General features: G+C 36.5%; 2 protein-coding genes across 4 annotated transcripts in view; both read left to right on the top strand.

The window, feature by feature from the left end:
- The window catches only part of cep350 (centrosomal protein 350), a 40,495-nt gene extending 35,031 nt beyond the window's left edge, over positions 1-5,464 (top strand). For all 3 annotated transcript variants that reach the window (XM_035955314.2, XM_035955313.2, XM_023285853.3), the window contains 2 exons: positions 646-768; positions 2,353-5,464. In XM_035955314.2, the coding sequence (XP_035811207.2) occupies positions 646-768; positions 2,353-2,520 (291 nt within the window). In that variant the 3' untranslated portion in view covers positions 2,521-5,464. The remainder of the gene's footprint in view (positions 1-645; positions 769-2,352) is intronic.
- A 4,120-nt stretch (positions 5,465-9,584) lies between these two features.
- qsox1 (quiescin Q6 sulfhydryl oxidase 1) overlaps positions 9,585-17,288 on the top strand; it is a gene marked incomplete at its 5' end in the record, with an annotated part of 72,365 nt that continues 64,661 nt past the window's right edge. The window contains 2 exons of the mRNA XM_023285855.3: positions 9,585-10,083; positions 11,778-11,878. Of these exons, the coding sequence (XP_023141623.2) occupies positions 9,585-10,083; positions 11,778-11,878 (600 nt within the window). The remainder of the gene's footprint in view (positions 10,084-11,777; positions 11,879-17,288) is intronic.

Below are 17,288 nucleotides of genomic sequence, written 5' to 3'. Positions count from 1 at the left end.
GCATTGGTTCTATTTTGATCTGTGAACTCAGTTGTATCTGGTAATTGTTGTTATTCTCTGAAGTGTTTTTTGCTGCTGTTTCTCATTTGTTTTACTTGATTTTACTCCTAATTATGTGCTCTAATCTGCTGCTGGTATTTGTGGGTCTGCATGTGTGCCCTTTGCTCTCAATCAGATTGTCTATTTTTGAATTTACACCCAACTACAGTGGACGCTACCTTGGGTTTTTTGATGAAAAAGTGACTTTCTTTGAGCAAACAAACAAAGCTTGGCTTTTTCTCTTGGCTTATATCACTTGGCTTTCCCACCTAAAAACTATGTCCTAGCTTATTTATTGTCAGATATATTCATAAAGAGTTGTGCTAAATGTTTTTTTTTCCTATCATTCCACTACCAGTTTACCAGCATTTTCTGCAATGACCACATGAACCTAATGGAGTTTGCTCATAGTTTAACTGTACAGATGTCTTTCAGTGGCTGCTTTCTTATTTGATAAGTGTAAACAAAGTTGAAAATTTGACTTCCTCACCCCGGTTATTATCAAATCTTATGGAATGCAGTCATAAAATTTACAGTCACCTAAATGCATCATCCTGTCTTTTACACACAATATGATGTTTTGTTTTTTCTTAACTTGTCTAACAGGAATTCGTTGCAGCAGAAGTACTGAAACTTTATGGTCTGACGAAAGATCAGAACCAGAAGACTGACTGGCAGAAGATGCTCAAATTTGGCAGAAAGAAGCGGGACAAAGTCGACCACATACTGGTAGGTCGCAGAATGAAAAGTTTACAATATCAGGGGTTACACTTTTATGTTACCAGAACCGAACATCTAGTCTAATGCCATAAATCAGAAAAAAAGGAAAAAATGTGTTTACAAAAATGGGAAAAACTTGGAATTTACATGTACAACATGTTTCCAAGTGCCCACAGTTGTTGCCAATACTGGAAAAAAGGATGAGTATTATTTTACTACTTATGTAATCTTTTCTTCCATACTTGTTTCCTATTTGCTCTGTGTCAGCACAAGCTGCACTTCAGTGAAAAGTCCTTGAGTTTTTCTCACGTGACTTTTGGTCAAAGCTGAGTCACAAAGAATAGAATAATGTGTTGTTGTTTTTTTAGGAATTTTCATGATTTTAAGCTTAGATTTTGTTAAAACTTGCGATGGAACAGCATATTACAGAGAAGAAAGGTCAAGGACAGTCAGAAAATGTTTATATCCTGATTTGGATTAAACTGTTTCAATTATTTTCTCTAAATGGCAACAACAATTTAAAAATGTTCATATTTTTGATGTCTGGAGGTTAAAAACATAGATTGAGAATTAAAATTTTTAATGTTTTATATCTGCGGTCCCCAACCACCAGGATCATTTGGTAACGGGCCACACAGAAAGAACAAAAACTCTGTGTTTTATTTCTGGCAGACTCTGCAGGGTGTTTTAATTTGAAAAATGAGTAAATCGTCTACCTGTCACTTCCATCTGTGCTTGTTTCCTGCTCTTGGTTCTGTCAGTTTTCAGGCCCAGCCGTTAAATGAAGCCGTCAATCTAACATCTACCAAAGTTAATAAAAAACAAAAACATTGCTGGAGAGCTTCTTTGAAAAGAGGCAGAAGAAAAAGTAAATACACATTTAGCAACAAAAAGTCATTTTATTCATTTAGGAAACTTTTTTTTTAATTTACAAAAAAACAAAAAACGGTTATTTGCTATGTGAGGCGATGACCAATCCAAGATGCAAAAAAGGAACAGTATTTGATTGATATAGCAATGTCTTAAAAAATAATGAGCAGTTTTAGCTGAAGAACTAACTTTATGTTAGAATAACAGAATGCAGATCGGCATAAAAAAGACTGCCTTGAAATTGTGAGCCAAGGGGCTAAAAGTGAATGTTCAGTTTTTACCTGGGCTGCTCAGTGGTTCAGTGGTTAGCACTGTTGTCTCACAGCTGGAAAATCCCCGGTTTGCGTCCCAGGATCTGGGATCTTTCTGCATGGCGTTTGCAAGTTCTCCCTTTGCATGCATGGGTTTTCTCCAGGTTCTCCAGCTTCCTCCCACAGTCTAAAAACATGCTGAGGTTTATTGGTGACTCCAGATTGTCCGTAGGTGTGTATGAGTGTGATTGTTTGTGTGTATGTGTAGCTGTTACCTGTCCAGGTGTCCCCTGCCTTCGCCCTCAGTCAGCTGGGATAGACTCCAACCCCCCGTGACCCTAATGAGGATTAAGCAGTGTATAGATGATGGATGGATGGATAGTTTTTACCTGTTATTCGTCATGTTAATTACCTACGTTGTGAACAGCCGACTGTCTCTGTTCTTCCGTTATTGACTATTATTGTGTCTCAGGTCCAGGAGCTCCATGAGGAGGAGGCCCAGTGGGTGAACTACGACGAGGACGAGCTGTTTGTGAAGATGCAGCTGGCCGACAGCATCTTCGACGCTCTGCTGAAGGACACCGCAAACACGCTCACGCTAATTTCTGACAAGAGGGCCAGAAGAGACGCCCTCTCCTGATGAACTTCTCGCTCCGATGTTAAAACTACAACTTCTAGCTCAGTTTAATTCCTGACCCCACCCCAGTGGACTCCAGCGACCTCCCGCCGCTCGGGCTTCCACCAGCTGACGTGCCAACTGCAACCCTCTGATGCCTTCAGTCCCAGTATTACCTCTCAGCTGAGCAACTTGTCCTCGTTTCTGTTTTCTGTTCGTTCGCTGAATCTGCTTCAGCTGAAACCATAGTGGTGATGTCATTTGTTTTGTCTTTTTTCTCCACACAAAACGCCTCTCAAGCAATCCAGCCTTCGTAACCCTTAACACCATCTATTCTGAGCTCTGGCCTCCTGGACTGGTCCTTTGGTAGCCGCCAGCTGGAGGACGAGTAGATGTGTCGACGGGATGGACTGTGCCATCTGTAAGCATCTTAAAGTCCACGAATGCTGCTACGCTGATTGTTCCTCTGTGGACTTTAACTCACACCCACCTGAAACAAAAGGAGGTTGTTAAACTTTGTGTCGAATAAGTAAATATATATGAAATTGTAATAGAAGAGCAGATGAAGTCAAGACAGCGCAGTTTGGGTTTTGGTTTACTGTGTTGGCTTTAGAATGAAACGATGAGGTTCAAGTGGTGACTTTTAGCTTTCATTTTAGGGCTTTTGCATCCATATTAAGGGATTAGCTCTTTTTTTTACAAACACTCCTATTTTGGAGGCTTGTAAACTTGCCTTAAATGAAAAAAACTGACTGGAATCTTCAATTTTGTCCAGTTCTTGCTTGTTTACAGACTTGCAGATTGTAGTCTGGTCCAAATGCAGCACGAGCTAGTTGGGTTAAAGTCAGGTAACTTACCCAGCTTGACTGTATGTGCTGCAAAACAGCCTTTTTTTAGGGACTATGCATAAAAAAATCTGATATTATTCACCCAATATGGATAGAAAACAACACATTTAAAGCTGAAAGTCATCACTTTAACAGTTTGTCTTTCCCACTGCGCTCTACTGGAACATCGCTGAGTTCACATATTATATGGAACATTTTGCCTCCTTAATTATTTATTGTGTGGGAACGTCTGATCAGAAGAGAAAGGAGCGTTCAGAATTGTAAATGTTCTCGTGTAGAAAAAAGTTTTAACAGTGTGTAAAGAAAATCTAACGTTATTGTAAAAGCACAAATAGAAATGTGAATACGGCAATACATTATGTAGGAGAAACCAGGAGGCACAAATCTGTTTTAATATTTAAAGTGTTGATAATTGAAATAGTTTAATTTGTGATTGTCCAATCACCGCGTCCCACCTCTGTACTATATGATAGTAATATATATCTCTAGCAGGCTGCACAGAAACTGTCCTCGTGGGAGATTTTTCTTTTTGCAGCAACTGAAACTGTTTGAATTCTGTTTTTTCACTGCCAGCTGCTCAGCTTTTGTCGCTTCATTGTGCGACACAAGCATCCATCTGCATCCCGTTTAATAAAACAGAGCCGAGTTTAGTGTGCAAGCTGGCGGCTTTTGAAGTTTAACAAACTCAAAATACATGTTAGAATGTATAAATATAGTATGCAGGTGGGACACAGAAGGCCTGACATGATTTTTTTTTTTAGAAATCGCATTATGGGACAGTACTGAAATGCTGGATTTGAGCCTTACGCATCCTCCAGTCCATTTTCCTTCCTGAGAAACCACCAGAGGTTTGTCTCGTCTCTTCATCGGTTATCGGCAGAGCATTTACCCCGATGAAAACATCTGCTCGGCTACACGCTCCACTTCCAGCCATCAGTGGGTCCAGACAGAAGCCCGTTAATGTAGCCGGACTGCAGACTCTTTCCATGTTCTGTTTAAGTGCCTCTTTGAGTTGTAGATGTCTAATGACTTGTGTTGATGTCTCCGCATCCCCCCTTTGGACCTATTTTCTTCTTCGAATGTCTCTTTCAACTGCTGTATATTACCATTTTTTGGTAAACTGATCCTCAAACGGCTGCTCTTCCTTTTTACCGGTTTACCGATGGTTCAGTTTCTGCCTTATCGAGTCTTTCTGTAGCGCAGTTGAGGAAGTTTTTTAACAAACCCTCTCGTTTCCCTGAGGAAATACTTGTAAATCGAAAGTCTAAAAGTCACCTGCTTGTCGTGAATCTGCGCATATAGACGCGAGCGGAGTCATTTTATGGGTATGCTGTATCAGTTTGTGGAAGTAGGACTGTTTCTAAGGGCTTATCCAGTCCCTAACTGAGCTTGTTAATCCTCACCGACTGTTTGGAGCTAAAGTGACCTTAAACTCAGTCTTTTTTTGTTGTTGTTTTTCTACTGTCAGTGTTTTAACAGTTGCTATAAGATAATGTGTTCAAACTGTAAATTATATAATGTAGAAAAAGACCAAAAACATTTGATACCGATCGTGTGTCCATGCTGTAAGACTCTAACGTCGTATTTAACCGTGACCCTTCTGGCATCGTCCTCCTGAACTGATTGTACGCGAGAGGAGCTCCTCTGTAACTATGCAGTACTCGTTGGTTGTTTTGTACATGTGGACCAAGCAGCTCAGACCTCAGCTGTAGTCTGTAGAGAGGAAAATGAATCTTCATGTAGCCCGAAGCTGTTTGGAGCAGCTTCGCCTTGAATAAAAAAAAATACGTACGGTTTGATCCGAGGAATTCAAAAGTTGGCACAAAACGTTTGTCACATTAAGCCCCCTCTCTTCCATCTTCTCAGATGTTTATGAGTATTTATAATAATTTGCTGTGAGTGCGCTCCAAGTGCACTTGAAGCCTTGTACAATTCTTTCTCTTTTTTTGGTTTTCTGGGTGTAAATATTGCGTCTCGTCAGATCCGACCCGCCGTTACTGTATCCCGACGATTGTTGTAAAAGAAAACACTGTTTACTCTGCAAATATGTACATAGTATATATTTGTTAACTAAATGAAATTTGAACCTGTAAATAAAGCTTTCATCGTTTCTAAAGGAACTCGCCACCCTGTGATGCCTTGGCTTTTTTCATTTGTGGTTCCCGTAATGTTTGGGTCCAAACCAAACCCCAACGTTGAGGTTTGTCAGCTGGTTTCTGTGCATCTGGAATTCTGTGTTTGAATGTGGTTGTGGTCAAACGTTATGCTGTCTCTGGTCTCGTTAAAGGCACAATTCTTACTCTGTCAATATCTAAAAGGAAAGAAAGGATTTTCAGATTCAAACTGTCAGTCTGTTCTAAATTGAATCTGAAAATGAATTTTAACCCTCTTGTTGTCCTCATTTACAGGCACCAAAAAAATATTGTTGCCTTGTCTGAAAAAATCCAAAAATTCAGCAAAAAAACCCCAAACAAATTTATAAAAATTTGCAAAATGTTCAGGAAGAAAACAATTTTTTAAAATCTTTATCTTGGAAAGTATTTGATATATGAAGCTAAAATTTAACAAATGGTATTTTAACCCTCCTGTTGTCCTCATTTACAGGAACCAAAAATATTGTTTCCTTGTCTGAAAAAAATCCAGAAATTTAGCAAAAAAATTCCCCAAATTCCTGAAAATTTGCAAAACCTTCAGGAAGAAAATTCCAATAATTCCTTAAAAGATTCCCTGAAAACTTTGACTTTTTTTAAAAAAAACCCAAATTTAGCAAGAATTCGCTGGATTTTGGTTGATTTTTTTGTGAATGTTCTTCAGAAACATTTTTAACATTTCTTTTTTTCCACCAAAAAATGTTTAAAAATTTCCCAAAAATGTTGAAAATGTGGACATCAGAAGTTTCACTGTGAAAAAAATTTTTTTCCCCACATTTTCAAACTTTAAAACAGGTCAGTTTTGACCCGCAGGACGACATGAGGGTTAAACATGGAGCTGCTGGTATCAGGGTTTGAGGCTGATTTTCTGAGCTCTCAGTCACTGATAGAACGATGAATTCTGGAGGTAAATGTCAGGATGTCTGTCTGAGAACTGAATCTCAGGAAAAAGTGGGTCATGCAACAAGACAACGAAGAATAAAGCTAACATTGTGTAATGACCAAGTCAAAGTCCTGACCTTAATCCAGCAGAAATGTTCTGGAAGGAGCTGAGGAGAGGAGTTCATGTGAGGAAACCCAGAGATGAAGCTGATCTGTGCAGAGAAATGGACTAAAATCTCTCCAAACAGATACAAAGATTCATCAGCAGTTACCAGAAATGTTTAGCTGCATTTTTTTCAAGCACAGCAGAGAATCAGATACTTTAACCACTGCCAGATATGCAATAATAGCTCATTTTCCTCGATAAATAAATGACATGTAGAATATTTTGTCCACTTTTAGGACTTGTGTGAAAATCTGGTGACTCTTAATTCTGGTATCATCCTGCGGGTCAAAACTGACCCATTTTAAAGTTTGAAAATGTGGGAAAAAAAATAAATAAATTCACAGTGAAACTTCTGATGTCCATATTTTCAACCTTTTTGGGAAATTTTTGAACATTTTGGTGGGAAAAAAGAAATGTTAAAAATGTTTCTTTAAGAATATTCACAAAAAAGAAAATATTAGAAGTTTTACAGATATATATGGAATCACTTTAGATATTTTTAGGATTTTTTGGAAGATTTTTACTCATTTTTTGAAAAATATTTACAAGAATTTTCTTGCCAAATTTCGGGGATTTTTTAAAATAAAACTTTTAAGGGAAACTTTTAAGGAATTATTGGAATTTTCTTCTTGAAGGTTTTGCAAATTTTCTGAAATTTGAGGATTTTTTTTGCAGATTTTTTTAATGTTTTTCAGACAAGGAAACAATTGTTTTGGTGCCTGTAAATGAGGACAACAGGAGGGTTAAGATTCTATTTATGCAGAAATATAGAAAATTCTAAATGATTCACAAACTCTAAAACTAACCTGAACTCCATCTGTTGAGGAAAACAATAATGTGGGTGGAAGAGAAAGTGATTTTTTAAAATAAAAAAGTCTCACTTGTTATTGACAAAAACTGCCACAAAAAAAACCATTAGATATTACTTTTATTTTCAACTCTCTTACGTTTTCTTTCACCAACATATTTATTATGTATAAATATATTAAATATATTCATTCATTTTTTTAATCAATAAAAATAAATGAATAAAAACACATAAAACTAGCTAATAAATAGATAAGGTCCAAAATATTTCTTTTTATTGTTCTGGGATATGCCAAAAATTTGCCACAACACTGATTTTGAGGACGATTTTTGTATTTTTTTTGTACATTGTTTTGTTTGTTCGTTTATTTGTTTTTAATTTAAAAAAGCTCACACAGGACCATAAAGACTGAAATGCCTGATTAACAGTACTAAAAATTAAATATTGTTATTATTTTCCTCTTTCTCTCAGTTTTATCTTTGAACCACCATCAGCCCTAACAGCCTTTCATTCATTCATTTTCTGGATTTTAACCCTTTAAATGCCAGTTTGTTTAAATGACACCTCTGTTTAAAAATAATCATTTTTCTATGATAAGTGGAAAATGTTTGCATTTAAAAAAAAAAAAAAAACACACATTCTGGGATATGTACTTGATAATAAAAATATTGATTCTGATACATCATTTAATTTAATTTAATTTAATTTTAATTAAATTTTTTTTATGCTATTAATAAAAACACACTCAGGACCTTAAAGACAAAACTTTTTTTTAATCTATGAAAATAGTACATATAAATATTATTTTCTGCTTCCTCTGATATAGATGTTTAACCAACACCAGTCCTGATTACAAGTAATATTAATTAAATTTAAAGATTTTAACCCTTTGAATGCCGGTTTGTTAATTAAAAACACATCAAAAATAAATCATTTTCCATATAACTGGTGATTTTCATTTATCACAGTCTATGATATGTCAACTGTTAGCAGAAGCGTTGATTCTGATGCACTATTATTATTATTTGTGCAGTGCCAGTTAAAAAAAAACCTTCAGGACCTTAAAGACAAAATATCAAAGTTGAAAAAAAAAAATAGTATACATAGTAATATTATTTCATACTTTCTCTGAGTCAGATTATTAGGAAACATCATTCCTAATAACTACCTGACACATTTATTTTAAAGATTTTAACCCTTTAAATGCCAGTTTGTTTGCACAACACTACTGATGTTTTTAAAATCTGTTTTAAAACGTTTTTGTTATTATTATTTGATTATCATATTCTGGGATATGTAATTGGTTGGCAACAACATTAATTCTGATCATTTTTATTTTTTGTGCTGTTAATAAAAACTCACATTCAGGACCTTAAAGACAAGACTGTCCAAGTTTTTTTTTTTTAATCTATAAAAAATAACACATATTAATATTATTTTCTACTTTCTCTGAATTAAAACTTTAACCAACATCAATCCTCAAAGCTACTTGACATTTAATTTTAAGATTTTAACCATTTAACCCTCCTGTTGTCCTGCGGGTCAAATTGACCCGTTTTAAAGTTTGAAAATATGGGAAAAAAATATATTTTCATAGTGAAAACAATTTTTTGGGAAATTTTTGAACATTTTTTGGTGGAAAAAAAGAAATGTTAAAAAAAGTTTCTTTAAGAACATTCACAAAAAAATCTACCCTTTTTTGTGAATGTTCTATAAAGAAAATATTAGAACTTTTACTGATATATATGGAATCACTTTAGATATTTTTAGAATTTTTTTGGAAGATTTTTCTTCATTTTTTGAAAATATTTACAATTTTTATTTATTTATTATTTTATTTCTTGCCAAATTTGGGGATTTTTTTAAAAAAGAAATAAAACTTTTTAGGGACATTTTTAAGGAATTTTTAAAATTTGCTTCCTGAAGATTTTGCTAATTTTTATAAATTTGAGGATTTTTTTGCAGAATTTTTTTCAGACAAGGGAACAATATTTTTGGTGCCTGTAAATGAGGTCAACAGGAGGGTTAAATGCCGGTTTCTTTACATAACACCAGTTTTATTTTTTAATGAAATAAACCATTTTGAAGAATAATCATTTTTCATATATTAGCTCCAGGAAGACTTGTCTAATGTCAGTAATGGTCACTGTTTTGATGCCTTATTATGTTTTCCTCTCATTTTAACATTAGAGGCTATTGGGGGTTATTTCCTGTATTAATGCGGCGTCACTTTAAACCGCCTTCACTTCATATTTCCATCTCAGCTGCAGCTGGGAGTCGTGGCCGCTGCGTTTGGATGGAGGACGCTTCGGTCTGCAGGGGGAGGAACCCATGAAGGCTGCTGGAGACAAAACCGGAGAGGCAGGAAAAAGTTGAGTGAAGTTTTGGAGACTGTTGCGCTCCGACCGACCGACCGACCGACCGACAGCAGCTCGGAGGGGAAGATGGCGCGGCGCGGCGGCCGTGCCACGTCTCGGTTCTCTCAGCGAACATGCCCCGGAAAGGTCGCGGAATCCGCCGTGTGGCTGAGCCTGTGGCTGCTGCTGGCTCCGTCCGCTGCGGAGGCCGGACTGTACACCGCCTCCGACCAGATCCTGCTGCTCTCTCCGGGGAACGTGGAGGCGGCGTTGATCAACTCCACGGCTGCGATGGTGGTGGAGTTTTACGCGTCGTGGTGCGGACACTGCATCGCCTTTTCTCCCGTGTACAAGAGCCTGGCCAGAGACATTAAAGGTTGGTGCGGACCGTGCTTCCCCTAACTAATATTTTCTTTCAAAATAGTCATCCAGAAAAATCCCCTTTTAAACTACAATCTTCTTAGACTTTGTGAACAAGTTTCACTTTTACGCATTTATCCGCATTATAAAGTAAACCAGACAGAAGTTTTTAAACATTTTAAAGGAAAAATCTGCATTTAATTCTCTCAGATTGAACACAGTCTGAGTTATTTATCTGCATGGAAACAGTGGAAGCACCAAGCTGCTGTTTCTATCTGTTAATTGGAGCATGTGATCTAATAAGAGTGCTTTCCATCCTCCTACATCCGGACTGTTTCTGTGGAAATATCACAGAGCTGCGAGAAAAATAGAAATTAATTAGGATGGAAGTGAAAGGGCAAACTTTGTGATGGTGGCAGAAGGCCTGGTGCTGCCAAACAGTCATGAAGAAATGATCTGTTTTGCAATCATCCTAATGTTTCTGCAATGTTTTACCTGCTCTGTGACCCGGATTATAACCGATCTGGTTGTTTCTATTAGATGAAATAGCCTTTAAAGTCACATAATGCAGTTTTCCACTTGTAAAACCCCCACACTGTGACTGGAATCTTATTAATGCATCCAAATCATTTGATTTCCATCGTAAATGTTATATTTTGAGGATTATAGCTCCCAGGATGATTGTAAAACAAGATAATTTCTTCTTTTTTTTGCATAAAACTGGTGTGTAAAATGTGTTAATGAGAGTCTAGATTCCAAATGTTGTTTTTATTGACAGACTCTTTTAGACTGTTTGAGAGTACATACTTTATTTGGTTTGCTTTGCAGTTTTGGCAGCTGTAATACTAGAATATAAATGTTTTCTGCAGGATTTTCCACCGTTAAATCAGGCTTTTCGGAAACACGCATGCATTTGTCGTACAACCATTAGAAACAATGACATCTGTCTAGAAAAAGCTGTAACTGACTAAACTCTCCTGTCACTGGATAGATTTTCTAAGGCCTGAAAAAGGAGCAAAAAGGAAGTCTTGTTTCCCCTTAGACAACGTAAATTACAGCATGCTATATAGAATTGTTGCCTAAAAACACTGCTTACTTCATCTTTAAGAGTCCAATTATAACACTTTTTTTTTTTAAAGAATCCTGTAGATGTACACATGTGGAGGGGTAATTTGGTCATTTCTACATATTAACCAGGACATCAGACATACCAGACACTTTTGTTTCACTTGCATAAAGACTTTACTGCCTCCACATACACAAACTTCTGTGTATTTGCATTTTATGACGGTCCCGCTAAGATAAAAGCAGCTGGAGATGAATGCAAACTGAGCAGATCACTTTCTGGCACCAGTCACGGAGTATTTCAGCTCCTCACACTCGGTCAACAATGGCCACTGACGGCTTGGCCGGCTTTCAAATGCTGGCAGGCAGCGGAATTTTACAGGGAAATATTAGGAATACGTGCAGATATTAGCCTGATAGAAGCACTGCACAGGTATTTTGCATGATGTGATTAATCTCTTTATGCTACATGACAAAGATGCATTCACTGACCCATAGAAAATACAGTATGTTCCTTGATGAGACTGATGAAACTCTGTATTGACACACATGGTGGGAGGACAATACAGGCCCGTGGTGGCAACAGACGGCAGCAGACAGTACACTAAATATTTACTGTGGCTCTATTTGATGTGTGTTCCTCAGAGTGGAAGCCAGCTGTGAACCTGGCTGCCATAGACTGCGCTGCCGAGGACAACAGGAAGGTCTGCACCAACTACCGGATCAGAGGGTATCCCACTATAAAGGTAGCTAACTCTGCATTACCTGTCACCTGCACTGAGAGCTTTCCTGCTGTAATGAAGTCACTTATTTATTCACGAAAGCAGATCAAGGAAATTCATTTGAAAAAGCACAATCATCATGTAGCATTCAGTTAAAGAGAATTAATGGGGCAAAACACACAGCAAGTACATTAAATTAATTTAAAAAAAAACTTTTAAAGGCATGTTTACAAAGGTGACTAAGTTTAACAAAAAAAATTGTTTCCTTGTCTGAAAAAAATCCAAAAATTCAGCAATAAAATTCCCCAAATTTCTGAAAATGTGCAAAACCTTCAGGAAGAAAATTCCAATAATTCCTTAAAAGTTTCCCTTAAATGTTTTATTTAAAAAAAAAAAAACAAAACAAAACACAAATTTGTCATGAAAATTCTTGTAAATATTTTCAAAAAGTGAGTAAAAATCTTCCAAAAAAATCCTAAAAATATCTAAAGTGATTACATATGTATCAGTAAAACTTTGTATATTTTCTTTAAGAACATTGACAAAAAATCAGCCAAAATCAGCGAAATTCGCTGGATGTTGGTTGATTTTTTTGTGAATGGTTTTAAGAAACATTTTTAACATTTCTTTTTTTCCACTGAAAAATGTTCAAAAATTTCCCAAAAATGTTGAAAATGTGGACATCAGAAGTTTCACTGTGAAAACATTTTTTTTTTCACATTTTCAAACTTTAAAACGGATCAATTTTGACCCACAGGACGACACGAGGGTTAATGTTGTGATGAAGTTAATAAAGATGCATTTCAGCCTTATTTTTTTAGATTTTTGAGCATGAATTTAAAGATAAAAAGCACAGCAGGCAGAAGGATGAACACCATCAGAACAGCTCAGAAGGCATTATTAAGTCGGATAAATAAAGTGTTGCAAGGCCTTATAGGATAAAAGAGGAACCTTAAAACCAGCTCTAGCTCACACCTGTAGCCGGTGAACTGAGGTTACACAGTGAAATATTTTAGTTGTTGTCATGAGTCAGCATTCAGAACAAGCTCAGACTAGTTAGATGAGAGAAAATTGGATAAAGAAGGTCCAGATGCTTAGATTCATGTCCCAGTGTCATGCAGTGATGTAATACCTCATCTTAGTATATTGCTGAGAAGAAAAAATGGCGTCGTGACAATATGAAGCTGGAATGTCATTGAGAGTTAAAGGTCCTCTCTGGTGGTTGATTTAACGCCTAAAATTCATGTCTGTGTATCAAAAGTACACATTTAGAAGGGTTTTTTTTTACCATAAATATAATAATTTCCCACCTTTAAATGTTCTGACACTCTCCTGCTGCTTCTAAATCCGTGGATCGATGTAGTCGCTGCCACTCACCTCGCCACTCGAGCACACCAGCTCACCTACAACTACTTTACATTGTACAGAAACAAGTTGTACTTCGGAGTAGTTCGGCTGTACATGGTCAGAAATCAATTCTGAAGATGAATAAAAACACAGAAAGCTTCACCTTGCAAGCTGTCAGGATTAGTTCTGTACGTTTGTGACATATGAAACCTCACAACTCTGAATCTGTGTTTTTGGGGTTATCATCTGCACTTTTAAGGTGGAGATAGTCAGACATACTTGTGGCTGCTTATTTCACTCAGTCATTTGTATACCAAGACAATTCCATGTTTTCCATGAAAATTCACATTTTATCCATGTGCTAACATAACTGCACAAGGGTTTTCTAATCATAATGAGCCTTTCAACAGCATTAGCTAACACAATGTAGCATTAGAACACAGGAGTGATGGTTGCTTTTTTAAATAAAACTTTTAAAGGAAACTTTATTGAATTAGTGGAATTTCCTTCTGAAGGTTTTGCCAATTTTCAGAAATTTGGGGGATTTTTTTGCAGATTTTTTTTTTGATTTTTTTCAGACAATGAAACTATACTTTTTGTTGCCCGTAAATGAAAACAGCAGGAGGGTTAATGTCATATTCACTGAAAAAAAAATGCTTTTCTTTCAAAAATAAGCACATTTCTAAATGAGTCCAAACTTTTGAACATATATATGTATACGTACAGAATGTATATGTTTTATTTTACAGCAGCTGCCGCACATTTTTCAAACACAGATGACAGTAATGCTGAATGAGAGATGGCATGGAGCTATAAAGGCTAATTGTACTCTCTGTAAACATAACCTTCATGAGCTACCATTGCTAGCACGCTACTGTCCGAAATCTAACTGTAAATGAGGAAACTTCTATCAAACATTTTACCTTAGTTAACCCTCCCAAGGCCAAAATCCACCAGTGGATTTGAAAGTCCTGTTATATTTTTTTAAAATCTACACCATTTAGAAATTGTAAAAACAGAGAGTCATCAGATTTTCAGTTTTCTAATGACCCCTTAATGACATACGACTTAATGTTCTGGTAGGGAAAATAACCAAATCTAAGCTTGTTCTGGCAAAACACCATGTGGACATGTTTACAGGAAAAAAGTCCTGGATTTCCTCTTCTTTAAAAAGGGAACCTTTAAAGCTGGGATAGGGAAAAAACTAGTTCAAAACAACAGCATAAAACCCAAGCTTCATTGTAAATATGAACCTTTTCCCTGCAGTTAGTAAAGAGCTGAACTATTACCAAGACTCAACTGAACCACTCATTGCTAGCTTGCCTTATGAATCTGCGCAGCCTAACCAACCACTATAACTTACTGAAATTTTATGGCAGTTAAATTAGCAGTTAACTGTCCAGGAAAAGAAGTAAGTTCACAATATGTTGTTGTAATTACTTGACATTGCTGTAGTTTTATGAGTACATTTTTGTCCTTTTTATTGTGAAAATCTCTTTCAAACTCTATTTTAAATAAGCAACCTGCACTTAGATTGGTTTGCTTTGCAGTTTAGACTGTATATACCAGTGCTGGAAAATAAACAATTTTTGCAGGATTTTCCACCAATGATTCAGACACTCATTACTCTGCCAAGGAACAGCGGCGTAATGTGACGATCGGCGTACGTTTGTCTGTGAATCCGTCTGTCTGTCTGTGCGCAACATTACTCAAAAACGGACCAACGGATTTAGATGAAATTTTCAGGGAAGGTCAGAAATGACACAAGGACCAGGTGATTAGATTTTCACAGTGACGCAGATTATAGTCTGGATCCACGAATTAGTTAAGGATTTCAAATTGCGAAATATAGCTGACGGCATGGTGTCGCTGTAACCATGACAACAAGTGAACACTGTGTCAGTGTCAGTTTGCTAGACAGCAACAGCGTGGAACCGTTTTCTTTCATCTTTAGGTGAATTTTCAGACTTTTCAGCAGCGTCTTCATCATGTCAAGAAACCACTTCTTAGATAAACACTTCCTGTGCCGCTGGAATGGTGACAAAATAAAAGCTTGTAACATTAAAAATACGCCTTCAAAATAAAAGCATGGAGGCAACGGTTATTTTAACACTAGCAAAACAAAGGCTATGCCACAAGTGATGAACTGATCAACAGGCCTTTAAGAGTAATTTACATGCAATTCAGTATCCATACATAACATGCACATGCATAACACACGCCTGTGCTCAGCGCAAGGTCATTTTTTATTAAAGATTTCATCCGTTGGATATGATATGTCAACTGAGCAGCCTTGGCAGAGTACTGCGCTCTGAGTGCTTTTCTTGTTCACCATTTGATGGAACATGTGTTTGTTTTTGTAGAGCATCCAATAGAAAGGATACCCTCTCTCTTAAAAGATTTGTGATTGGCTCCAATCTCCCTTTGGATAGATTTCCTGATGTCTGAAAAAGCAGCAGAGAGAAGCTGTAGAACTGTAACTTCCTCTGTGATCACGTAGATTACACCAAACTGATGAAATTTTCGTCCAATGATGCAGAAAGAACTGCCTACACTAGCTTTAGCAGTCGAATTTGTACAAAAATGCTCATATTTGACTTGTTTTGCAGCTCAGATTTGTCAGCGTTTAACATCAAAAAGTTGGATTTGAAAGAGGTCATTTGACTGTACAGGTACATATATATAGGTGTGTGTCATCAGCATAGCAGTGAATACTAACAACATGTTTACAATTGATCTCACCAAGGGGAGCCATAGAGATACGAAATGAAGAACAGGATCAGTAATTGATCCCTGTGGGACACCAAACTTTACTTTTTGTACTTCATATTATTTTAACTTATCGAATTCTGTTTGATGAATATGAATGAAACCATGACAACGCTGTTGGTTGGATCCAGTACACTTCTGCAAATGTAAAATAAATCAATAGAAATGAGCAGATCATTGACTGCTCTGGTCCAGGTAGTTTCATTAGAATGTGACTCTACGCCAGACCGATATCAATCAAAAAGACTGTTGTTTGATAAGTAGGCAGAAAGTTGATCAGCTGCTGCCCTTTAAAGTAATTTCAACATAAAAGGAAGATTGGAAATTGGTCTATAAATCTTCAGAATATGCGGATCAATATCAGATATTTTAAGTAGCAGTTTAATAATGTGAGGTTTTAAAGCCAGAGGCACAGAGCCCAGATGAACATCACTCTGTGTTACCATTAATTATTCAAATATGTTTCTAATAACGGTCTCTGCGAAAGACGAATTAAACATGTAAATCTGAAAAAGAAGAAAGATAAAGAACAGGCGGCAGCTTTTGTTCTGTGTCGTTGTGTATGAAACTAAAATAATTGGTTTGTTGATGGACAGAAAATTAATCTGCACTAATTTTAATAATCAATTCATAGTTTAAATCATGTTTACTGGTTCCAGCTCTTCAGATGTCAAGGTCTCCTATGAAACTAAGCTGAATATTTCTTGTGTTTGGGCTGTTTTTTGAACAAAATGAGGCACTTTAATACGTATTAATTGGAATAATTGGGATATTCTCTAGTTGTTGACCCAACTTAATGAGCTCAATCAAAAAAGTTCCTGAATCAAACTACTCTTTTTTTGACCTTTTTTTATCCTGTTTTCCATCATTTGCATAAGAGAATAAATCAGAAACAGCTCCACCACCACATTTCTGCCATGCAGCGGTCACTATTTTGCAGCAGCACATTAACATGCATGCCGTTTCTATTCCCATGAGGTTCCATGTTTCTGCCGTGTATTTCTCAACCAGCTATAAAATTAGGAATGTTTGCAAGAACAACCGACCTATTTTGCACACTTGCAGCCATGGTTTTAGTTTGATTTTTGCGTATTTGATCTTTCTTAAGGTGTTAATAATATCACATTGACACTTTTTATTTATTTTCTGGAGTTTACCACTTAAAAACTTCATAACTTGTTGGATTGAGTTTGCAAAATGCTTATTATGGAGTGAAAAAGTTGCAGTTGTCCTTGTATCACCAGAATGCAGTGTAATTTTGTGACTTCTGATGCCCTGAATGCTAATGTACGTTTGACAGATTGGGTTAGATCCTCTC

Source organism: Amphiprion ocellaris, chromosome 2 (assembly GCF_022539595.1).
Source record: "Amphiprion ocellaris isolate individual 3 ecotype Okinawa chromosome 2, ASM2253959v1, whole genome shotgun sequence".
Classification (NCBI taxonomy): domain Eukaryota; kingdom Metazoa; phylum Chordata; class Actinopteri; family Pomacentridae; genus Amphiprion; species Amphiprion ocellaris.
Note: the sequence above shows the minus strand (reverse complement) of the source record. Positions and strands in the feature narration are given on the sequence as shown.